Source organism: Gymnoscopelus microlampas (assembly GCF_963454915.1).
Source record: "Gymnoscopelus microlampas genome assembly, chromosome: 23".
Taxonomy (NCBI): domain Eukaryota; kingdom Metazoa; phylum Chordata; class Actinopteri; order Myctophiformes; family Myctophidae; genus Gymnoscopelus; species Gymnoscopelus microlampas.
The window spans coordinates 28017039-28028766 of NC_139960.1; the positions used below are offsets into that span (position 1 = coordinate 28017039).

An 11728-nucleotide genomic window follows, 5' to 3' on the forward strand; every position below is an offset into this window, starting at 1 on the left:
TTGCGGGTTGCGGTTATTTGGGCTTGTTTCTAAAGTGTTGTTGTTTAGTTGTAGTCATCTCAAGGACCCCCATATTGATATGTAATTGTATGTGGACTGAGAATATTTTGTGCCATTATAGGACCCGGGCCGTGTACCAGAATTGTTTTTCAATTCCTTCCCCACGATTATTTAGAAAACAGCAGATCTACAAGTGACGCGTTGCGAGCTTGCAGATCGCCTATTTTCAAAAAGCCAATGTAGGTTTGAACTTTGAAGTGCTCATGTGGCCTAATAGTCTCTTCTTTTGGGCTTGTTTCCATAGACACGGTTGCTTGTTTCTCTCACAAAATCTGGCAACACTGGAGGGCAGTTAAGTTGAGTTTACCAGTTAAACGGTCACATTCTGACAGCTCCCTCCGTGTGCGACACAACAGTAGTTCGCCTAAAAGTAAAACATAAAGCAATTTGCTTGTTTTAGTTCTGAAACGAAACGAAGATGCTGTCTTACATCATTGGTGTAAGTATAAGGATATGCAAACAATCGTCATTAATGTTAAAACGCAAAATTACGCAAGAATTCTGCCCTTGTTCTGCTGCTTCGCAGTCAGCTAGCCTAATGCTAATGATAACATGGCCATGGTTAGCATGTCGTCCACACACACACACAGAGGAAAGAAGGCTGTGGCCAGAAAGCTATGCTACTGTATGTATGATGACTCATTTCTCCTGGGCAAAGCAGAGGGATTTGAGGAACGATTCATGGGAGCGACGACGCCCTAAAAGGACCTTATTACGGCTTTTAGAGGCAGCTTAATGTGTGTGTGATCTTAAAGGCTGGCTTACACCTCGTCGTATGACGGTGTTGCTCACCAACAACATTCAACGTTCACAAATCCTTAGCCTCATAGCATAATTGCCTATAAAAGTCAGGGGTCTTCAACAGGGGGTCCGGGATCCCTAGGGGTTCCCCAGAGTTACTACAGGGGGGCTGCCAAATCTTTGTGTGACAGGATCATGTGTTTTACTTGAACCACTTGAACCCCAGCATCTCTATTCTGAGTGGAATATTAGCCAAAAATAGCAGTTCTACAAGCTCACAACTTGTAGATCTGCTATTTTTGGCAAAGAGGTTTGGTGTAGAGGGGGAAAAAAAGACTAAATATTGACCGTTCAAGTGGTTAAATGTCAGTGCTGTCAAAGTCTATGAAGCTCTATGAAAATGTTTAATTTACAACAAAATGTTATACAATATGTAGTAGGGGGGTCCCTGCTTCTTCTCTCTCTCAGCCAAGGGGTCCTTGGCCTGAAAACGTTGAAGACCCCTGCTATAAGTAATTCTTTGGTCAAATTGACGATTCTGCCTAACTCTACACTCTCCTAACACAGCTGCTTCAATATGCCTTATCTATCTATATATATACAATTTGAATCCTGCGCCATGTCGGTTGTCAGTATGTACGAACGTTGTATGTGGCCAGTGTGACGTAATCTGACATCACGCCACATCACGCCAGTGTGACGCGCCATCAGTATGTACGTTGTAACGTTGTATGTAGCCAGTGTGACGTAATCTGACATCACGCCAGTGTGACGTAATCTGACAGCCAGTGTGACGTAATCTGACATCACGCCAGTGTGACGTAATCTGACAGCCAGTGTGACGTAATCTGACACCACGCAATCTGACATCACAATGAGACAATATGACATCACATCCTACCTATAAATTCTAGGATGCCGTCAGATCGCACCAGTTCGACGGCTTCCATAGTGATAAATAGTAATCTATCTATATATACAATTTGAATCCTGCGCCATGTCGGTTGTCAGTATGTACGTTGTAACGTTGTATGTGCCAGTGTGACGTCATCTCACGACAGCATGACATCACGATGAGACGGTCGTCCCGAATATGGACACAACGCCAGTGTGACGTAATCTCACGACAGCATGACATCACATCCTACCTATAAATTCTAGGATGCCGTCAGATCGCACCAGTTCGACGGCTTCCATAGTGATAAGTTTAGGAGAGCACAAAACTCTCTCTCACACTGTGAGGTGCCTGTAAGGTGGCACTGCAAACTTCTAGTCTATATATATACAATTTGAATCCTGCACCATGTCGGTTGTCAGTATGTACGTATGTAGCCAGTGTGACGTAATCTGACATCACGCCAGTGTGACGTAATCTGACATCACGATGAGACGGTATATGACATCACATCCTACCTATAAATTCTAGGATGCCGTCAGATCGCACCAGTTCGACGGCTTCCATAGTGGGTTTTGGTCATTGGAGAGGTGATGCACGTCACCTCTTTCTGAAGTGGGTACTTTCAAAGCCTGCCGTGGATTTAGGAGAGCACAAAACTCTCTCTCACACTGTGAGGTGCCTGTAAGGTGGCACTGCAAAGTGAACGACGCGTCACGCTAGACGTTCGGGCCGCGTAGCGGCCCGAACTTCTAGTATATATATACAATTTGAATCCTGCGCCATGTCGGTTGTCAGTATGTACGTATGTAGCCAGTGTACGTATGTAGCCAGAAGTTCGGGCCGCTACGCGGCCCGAACTTCTAGTTGCCTATAATATAGACATATTATGTCCTCAGCCAATCAGAATGCGTGTTACGTTCCAAAATCACTTAGGCAGAATGTGCTTTGAAGTCAACTTTTTGATTTTGGCAGAAATGATTTTTTGAATGTAACAAGCATTCTGGCTGCAGAACATTGTCAATAAGGCAGGATGAATCAGCAATGTTTTAGCAGAATAGAGTTAGGGCAGGCAGATAAAAAATAAAGGCAGATAAGCATGAATTAGGCTAAATTAGTTTTTTTTCCTCATGATTGCCTAGCCCTAGATGACTTAGGCAGAAAGTGTTTTTTTATTTTGCCTCATGAAAACCTTAAAAATATGACTTAGGCCAGAGGACTTCAACAGGGGATCCGGGACCCCTAAGGCGTCCTCAAAGTTACTACAGGGGGTCCGCCAAATCTTTGTGTGATTTTCTTCTTTTTTTTGGGCGGTGTAACCGCCCCTATATGTGAGGTTTGGACATCGACATTCGCTGCACTGTGATTGGCCACCATTGTACCCCCCTAACCCTGCACCGTGATAGGCCACCATTGTACACCCCTAACCCCTACACATTCAATGCAAATCTATACTTTTCTTTAAGTGAGCTTCCATCACTGTGATGACCACTAGCTGTAATATGATTGGCTGACTCTATTCAGGACTGTGATTGGCTAGTGAAACACATGACGCATGTGCATAGCCCTATAAATAGGACTATGCACTTAAAAAAACACATTTATGGGTTTTTGAGTGGTGCCAACCACTCCTATATCTGACTTTGTCTGTGTGTCCGGGTGTATGTATGTCCAATAAACAAACATTGATGACAACATCAATACGGGGCTCATCAAAGGCACCACTCTCTTCACACAGGGTGTGATTTTTTTAAGTTAGGGGTGTACAATGGTTGGTCCACAATGGGTGATTCACTTAAAAACAAGAAAGAAATGACTTGAAAAGTCATATTCTACCAGGTGCTCTGTGTGTGTGTGTGTGTGTGTGTTTTCATAGACCTGATTACTTGTTTTTCGGATTGCTTGTTTCTCTCGCCAAACCTGGCAACAGAATCTGCGATGCTAAACCATAGACTGTACGCTAAATGCTATAATGTTTTTTATATAAGTGGTGGCAACATTTTTTGACACCACACGGGTCTTCCCAACAATAGCGAAGATTGAAGTCAGTGTGAACATGGCCAAATAATAACTTAATAGCCAAACTAGGTCTAATGAAGCACGCTAGCATTTAGGCTAACCCTCCTGCCTGAGGCTGCAGTAAAAATTGCACTGTCTGCAACAACTGTTGCAGTGTGAATGAGGGGAGCGGAGCACGGTTACTGCGGGGGGCGGGCCGTCTCCCCATTCGTGTCGCCATTGGCTTAAAGGAGTGAAGGACAGCCAGGACAGCCAATGACACTTAGGTGTCACTTAGGTGTCGGACTATGTCCCAGCCTGTCTGTAGACCCGGCGCTTTTCGAGCACCTGGTAAAAACATAAACCATAAACACAGCTCTATTCACACCCTTAGCCCAGTACTGTGATTAGCTAGCAAGACGCATGATGAAATTAATAACTATAAATAGCACCACACACTTCAGAAATATTACTTTTCTTTAAGTGAACTTCCATCACTGTGATGATCACTGTGACCATACCGCCCACTTCACACTGGGTGTGATTTTCTTTTAACCACTTCAACCAAGCATCCCTATTCTGTGAATAACTTTAGCCAAAAATAGCAGATCTACAAGCACACAACGCCTCGCAGCGCGAGGCGTTGTGCACTTGTAGATCTGCTATTTTTGGCAAAGTGGTTTGGTATAGGGGGAAAAAAGAGCAGACTAAATACAGAGTGAAAGGTCAAGTTGACTAATTATTGTTTAAGTGCTCGGTTAAATGTCTGGAAATACACATTAACATGAATCCAACATGATAGTGCTGTGAAACAATGAAGCTGCCGATTAAATCTATGAAAAAAAGACATATTTTATATAATGGGGGTCACTGCTTTGTCTCGCTCTCAGCCAAGGGGTCCTTGGCCTGAAAACGTTGAAGACCCCTGACTTGGGCAATTATGCTATATGAGGCTTACCAAATGTTAGTTGTTGCAAGCTTTGTAGATCGGCTATTTTCGGCGAGTAACATACGGTTGCATAACCAACATTCTTAGTCCTAACTAACGTATGTTTTTTTTTAAAAATCCTCATCAATACAGCTGATCCGGAGTGGCTTTGAAGGCATCTACGACCTGATATTTAGACTGCTCTTCGGCAAGAGACAGCCAGCCCTCACATTAGAGGACCCAAACGTAAAGGTTGCACTACGGATGATAGACAAACAGGTGAATATATCTGCATGTTGTCCCCCACTCAAAGATGATATTATTGATAGAATGAACTTCTGGGATTGCAGTTTTAGTAACGTTGCTTTCCTGTAGAGAACAATAAATGTTTACATGCATGTTGGCACACATTTAGTGAATTATTTAACGCCTTGGTTTTTCCGACTTGCTTGCTGCTTTTACAGATTGTCAGCCATGACACAAGGAAGTTTCGTTTTGCTCTGCCGTCTCCGGAGCACGTCCTTGGACTCCCCATCGGTTAGTATATCCGATTCACTGGGAGACTTGAATATTGATTTCCAAGATTTAAAGTAAAGGTACTTTAATAGCTGGCCAGGACATGTTCTAGAGCAGGGGTCTTCAACAGGGGGTCCGGGACCCCTAGAGGGTCCTCAGAGTTACTACAGGGGGTCCACCAAATCGTTGTGTGATATGATTTTTTCTTTTTACCTTAACCACTTGAACCCTAGCATCCCTTTTTTTCTGAGGATCTTTAGCCAAAATAGCAGATCTACAAGCTCACAACGCCTCGCAGCCAAAGAGGTTTAGCTGTAGAGGGAAAAAAGGGCAGACCAAGTAAACACATTTTTTTAAATCTAAAACACAATTTTATACAATATAGAGGGGGTCCCTGCTTCATCTCTCTCTCAGCTAGGGGGTCCTTGGCCTGAAAACGTTGAAGACCACTGTTCTAGAGGCCCCTCGTGCCCTGTTGTCTATGGCTGATAACTTGTATTCTTCACAAATCATCATCAGGCAGTACTCCTTGTTAATCATCCTACTGGTAAATAAGTTGTGGAACACTTGACACTAATCCTTTCGTCTGTGTTGTTACTCCCAGGGCAGCACATTTATCTGTCTGCCAAAATCGACGGAAAGCTAGTCGTTCGGCCATACACGCCTGTGTCCAGTGACGATGACAAAGGCTACGTGGACCTGGTGGTGAAGGTAGAGAGACTTCAGAGCAACTTTGTTATTATTTATTTCTATTTGTGCTAGGAATAATATCCATACATTCTCTAAATCGAATTTTCCCATTTCGTACCGATTCCCAGATTTACTTCAAGGATGTCAATCCCAAGTATCCAGAAGGTGGGAAGATGAGTCAGTATTTGGAGAGCCTCAAGATCAATGACACGATCGATTTCAGAGGGCCCAGTGGCCTGCTGGTCTACCAAGGCAAAGGTGAGCTTTCATAAGTAACTTAATGATGTCTAGTGAGTCAACTCATTTACCAACTTTAGAGTGGCTGATATTCCATACATTACATATATTTACAGTCAGCCACAGAACACTCATTGCACTTTCTTGGGGGGATTCTCCTCCGTGGAATTCTAATTTGTCGTACTTACCCTATAATTAATAGCTACAACTGGAGGTCAGCTCTTGCTAATTAGTATCGGATCCCTTGAGTTCTGGAAAAATCGCATATTTAGTCAAATATCTCCTCTTTTCCACGAGATTCTCACTGACCCCATTCTCTGTACACGACGAGACGACTTTCATAGCAACACTAAACACGTGTAAACGTCTTCAATGAGCACGTACATAATTCACTTTACTTTACTTATTTCCGGGACAGTGCACGTTAATGAACATTTCAATCCATACACATGATTTCATATAAATATGCCGGATTTAGCTAGAAGCTCATTTCCATCCATGGTCCCACATACAAATACACCACAAATAGTGACAAATATGACATGGCAAATAGAGAAAAAACTACATAAAACTAACTATAAATAAAAAACATACCTCATTTAAGCCTAACTAACAACCTTAATACCTGGCCAATAGAAAAGCAAAACCTATTTAGACACATCTAAAATGTAAAATGTATCGATGTTTGAGACATTTTTAATCATTGTTTTGCTTATGTTTTAGTAATTGCACCCGGTAATTTGTGATGATGTACGTGCTCATGGAATGGAATATCAGCGATTCTAGGACTAATATCTTACGTATTGCGGCTGTCTCCCAATAGGTACATTTGCTATCCAAGAGGATAAAAAGGCACCAGCTGTGATAAAGAAAGCCAAGCAAGTGGGCATGATTGCAGGAGGAACAGGTAAGGCTTCATTTAGTCCATGAGCCAGACAAGATTTCATTATTGAAAGAGTGGGCAAAACCAAACCTATATTAAATTGTTCATAGGGTCTATACGAGTAAATAAATATATGATAACCTCTCCACAGGAGTAGCTTTTTCATGGTTATCACACATTTTGTTATTTTCCCCATACGTACATGACAGGTGAAAAAATGTAATGCGATAAATCATTGTCTTCATGTAAGTAATCAACTCAGGAAGTTTCATAATGATAACTCTTTTTTAAATTTTGTCATTTTTTCACCTGTCATGGTACGTATGGGGAAAATAACAAAATGTGTGATAACCATGAAAAACTACTCCTGTGGAAATGTTATCATATATTTATTTACTCGTATTGACCCTATGAACAATTTAATATAGGTTTGGTTTTGCCCACTCTTTCGATAATCATTGCTCAATTTTGGGGCTCTGGCTCATGGACTAATTCAGAAAAGTTCCTTTTCCACAAACACACATACATCCACATCCGTCCGAACCATTGTGATTTTACAAAAATAATTTCTTCATTCCCGAGAATGATATTCTCTGTTGTTGGTTGATATTTCAAAAGCAAAGCATAATTTCACAATGTTTCTCAAATTATATGAAGTGATGATATTGCATAATGTATTCAACACTTTGTTAGAACATTGTTAAAACATTGACAAAACATTGCAGCTGTCAATGTTGTCTTATCTGCCTTTGATTCAGGGATCACTCCCATGCTGCAGCTCATCACAGCCGTGGTGAAGGATCCTCAGGACACCACAGTGTGTCACCTCCTCTTTGCCAACCAGGTGAATTTCACAAGCACCCACCAGCATGTATGACAGAGATATTTCACAATGAATTAATTTGAAAGGAATCGGTTTCCAATGACCACATATATTTGTGTAGAGGTAAACATTTGGTGGACTTTGACATGCAGATATATTCATGCGATCCCAGGGGGTGGGAGCAGAAGTAGTAGTAGAGGCTGTCACATATAATTCTGCTCTGCCAGAATATACCTGTGTATATACATTTAAACTCAGTAAGTCGTGAGACCGGAGTAGATAATTAACTGGATTTAATAGTTCATTCCTGCTACCAATCGTACAACGACAATGTTGTGAAATTTCACATGACAATTTCTGGTGTGACCAGGCTTTTTGTCTAATTCCATTAAAATATACTGGCAAAAAATTGCCTTGGTGGCACTAGTGCTGAGACATTGACTATTAGAAGCACAATAACATACAGGACCACTTCTCAACAATAAGAACCCAAGATGTCATTATCTGAAGATGTGCAGCTCCATCCACTCCTTGTTTAACTTAGAACTGAAAAAGGCTGTATATCGCTTCCTAAGCACTTTTTGTTTTCTTTGAAAAAAACTCTGGCACTTTTCAGAATTAATTCTGAAATAATTCTGGCAATCCTGGCACTCAATGGGTTAAGAATGATTGTGTCATCGTCTGCCATTTGCTTTCTGATAGTAAAGGGAGGCCACCCTTGGGCGAGTTACTAAAAATACCACAACTGCCCCACCCTACTTGTACACTTACAGACTGAGAAAGACATCTTGCTTCGACCAGAGTTGGAAGAGATTGCCGCCGTCAACCCTGACCGCTTTAAACTGTGGTTCACTGTGGACCGTGCGCCTGAGGGTAAGAAAAGCTACTGTAGACCAGTAGTTCTTTGAAGCTGTTCCAGGGGGTCCCCAGCTGTTTGACCACTTTTACCCTATATGCAGTAGCTATTTGAAAATAACTAGTCTGCAGATCTAAGCTTGTAGATCTGCCATTTTCAAATAAATCTTGAAAGAAATGTGTAACATTGGTAATATCTTTTTAATCCAATGCTGCTCTAATCCAGAATAGACAATAAATCAGCAGCCGCTAGAGATTCTGCGGCTTCCTCAATGACTGTTGAGGGAATAATAATGATAATAATACATACGATTTCTATAGCGCTTTTCTAGGTACTCAGTCGCTTTTACAGAGCAGGAATCAAACTTGTGACCTTTCTGTGGACCAGTAAAACTACCCTGCTGCATTCTACTTTGTTTGACGTCTGTGTCTGCTTAAACCCCACCCCGTCTATTTCAGACTGGGAATACAGCGAAGGCTTTATCAGTGAAGAAATGGTGAGGGACCACCTGCCTCCACCCAGTGACGACACCCTCATCCTCCTTTGTGGACCTCCTCCTATGATCCAGTTTGCCTGCAACCCCAATCTGGATAAAGTTGGCCACTCAAACAGCCAGAGGTTCAGCTTCTAGAGGTTTTAGCACTGAGCTTCGATATGTCGGTTTTTCAATACCGAAGAGTAAGACTCCACCTTGGGGCGAATAATGGGCGCCTTGTGGTGTAAACATATCCAACCCTAAAGCATTTAAGCACTCTTCTTGCTGCGGTTGTAATTGCACTATATATTTTTGAATTCAAGTTGGACCATTTCATGTTGATATTGAATGTTAAAGCCAAATCATACTTTGGTAGAGGTTTGGGTTGTAACTGTAGTTATGCCATGATGTACAGTAACTCCAAATATTAGTGAGATATCTTCACTAATCTGACAACGTTGATTAGAAATGTATAATTTAAAAGTCTCATTGTTTGGTCCCTACTAGAGTTCCCACCGCGTTCTGCTCCCCTGGTTTTCAGGGGAATCATTCAATCTCGATACGTCAATAATTTCCCGGGGAAAAATATAATACTAAATGTTCGAAGCTTGACAGTTGTGAGTCACAGGCAAAATAGAAATCACACAGTTGCAATATAAAGACACAATTTAGACACATGATCTAAAAGGGCATAAACACTGGAAAAACTATTAGACACAGCATGATTTTGCTATTTGAATATTTGGATCCCAATCTGCAGATTCAGTCCGGATCTTTTTCCTACTTCAAATAATAAAATCAACATGTAGTTGAGATCTTTATTAAGAAAAAGGGATAAAAAAGTATCATCATAAATTGTTAGAATTTGCTTTGTTTACATTTGTCATGTGCTAAAAGAGTGACTTTGAGACCTGTTTAACTGTACAATGTAATGAGAATATTTTGGAATATACATTTCTAATAGACAGAACAACAACTGAAGGTGGTTAAGTAGAAAGTCAACAGTCTCTGCTTCACACAGGTTCGTACTTGACACTGATTACAGGATTAGTTTAGAACACTGACTGGAAGCTGCTAGGTCAAACTGGGCCAAGCGCAGTGTGTTGTTCACGCAACACACTGTGCTAGAGCTCATTCAGGTACAGTGGTGCATGGGAATTATTGGAGCTGATTTATGGCAAGTTAACTACATAAGCCAAACCTCTACCAAAGTGTCATTTTGTTTCAAGGATGAAAGTGGTTGGTAACCATAGGAGCATTGTTTGGCAATTGAGGTGTAATATAATAGTTCAGTGTTTGCAAGTGTTCTCAATACTGGCATTTGACACAATCATTGTCTCTGCGTCTTGAGCTGATTATTTCAGACCAATGATCTGATCACATGTTGTGGTTAACCAAATCTATTGCCCCTCGTTTGTCATTTTGCTATTATATATATTCTAAGTATTGAGAGTTCTCAGTGCCTTAATGTTTGCAAAGCTTTATTTGTGAAACAACTATTTTTATGCATAGTTTTGAGCACTTGTTTCATCTATGTCAGTCACAATACGTCTATTACAATATTGTGTGTAGTTGAAATGTTGTACCTACAGTATGGGCTATGCACCAGTATGCCATACATTTGAAATGTGTTGCTAAAACAGGTTACGTTTTGAATTTGGTTGCCATCTGAATGTGTTTATTCTGTCTGTTGACTATAACCCCTACATACCACTGAAGTTGTACATTTGTTTATGCAACCTGTTTGTCACCTTATGTTGTAATAAAGGTCAAGTTCTCCATCTTAAAATGATATAACGGAGTATGTCGGAACCCTCCACAAAATTACAGAACGTTTTAGCATTTGGTTATCACACTGCGTTAATTTTAGCTTATGCTCCTTGTTTAATCGGACTGTCCACTGGCTGATCCTCTGGGCCAAAGTGTTGACTATACGCATATGTGATCCTATGAATGATTCTGAAACTCAGTCCCTCAACTCTCTTGATTGCCAGGAAAGTTGGAAGCTCAGCTGCAATGTTGTGACATGCTGGACTGCTGTTGAGAGAGAAAAGGGAGACCAGGGTCGCAGCACGTTGTGAGCTTGTAGAGTTTTCAGCGAAGAGATTTCATGTAGAGGGGGAAAGAGCAGGGAAAGTATTGAGTGTTTATATGAGGTTAAATGTCAGAACTATTCATTACCCAATAATGCTCACTACGATACTGACTAAACTATGATTCTATGAGTAGAATCATAGCCACGGCTCACTGATATGCAGCCACGGTCATTCATGTTAATTTGCTAGTTCCTTGAGTTTTTGATATGCAAATCACAATGGCAGTATTTGATTGTTAGGGATGAATCGGTTCCATGAAAGCTGAATTATCTTGAAGATTAGTTTAGCCAGTTCACCCTGGCTAAGTTTAGCCATGACTCGATTCCACGAAAGAGAATTGAAGCAAGCCTACCTTAGTTACCATGGCAATTTAGCTGTGAACGTTTTCAGGCCAAGGACCCCCTAGCTGAGAGAGAGATGAAGCTACTCTATATTGTATAAAATTGTGTTTCAGATTAAAGTTTTTTTTTTTTTACTTAGTCTGCTCTTTTTTCCCTCCACATATAGCCTCATGCACTTTACAAGTGGGC

General features: G+C 41.1%; 1 protein-coding gene across 1 annotated transcript; it reads left to right on the forward strand.

The window, feature by feature from the left end:
* The first annotated feature begins 357 nt into the window (after nt 1–357).
* LOC311039759 (NADH-cytochrome b5 reductase 3-like) lies at nt 358–10891 on the forward strand. The gene is made up of 9 exons (XM_084049736.1): nt 358–499; nt 4776–4901; nt 5087–5159; nt 5743–5849; nt 5957–6086; nt 6889–6972; nt 7707–7792; nt 8545–8644; nt 9086–10891. Exons 1-9 carry the CDS (start codon nt 479–481, stop codon nt 9256–9258), a joined length of 900 nt encoding a protein of 299 aa, XP_083905862.1. The 5' UTR covers nt 358–478; the 3' UTR covers nt 9259–10891.
* Nucleotides 10892–11728: the final 837 nt, after the last annotated feature.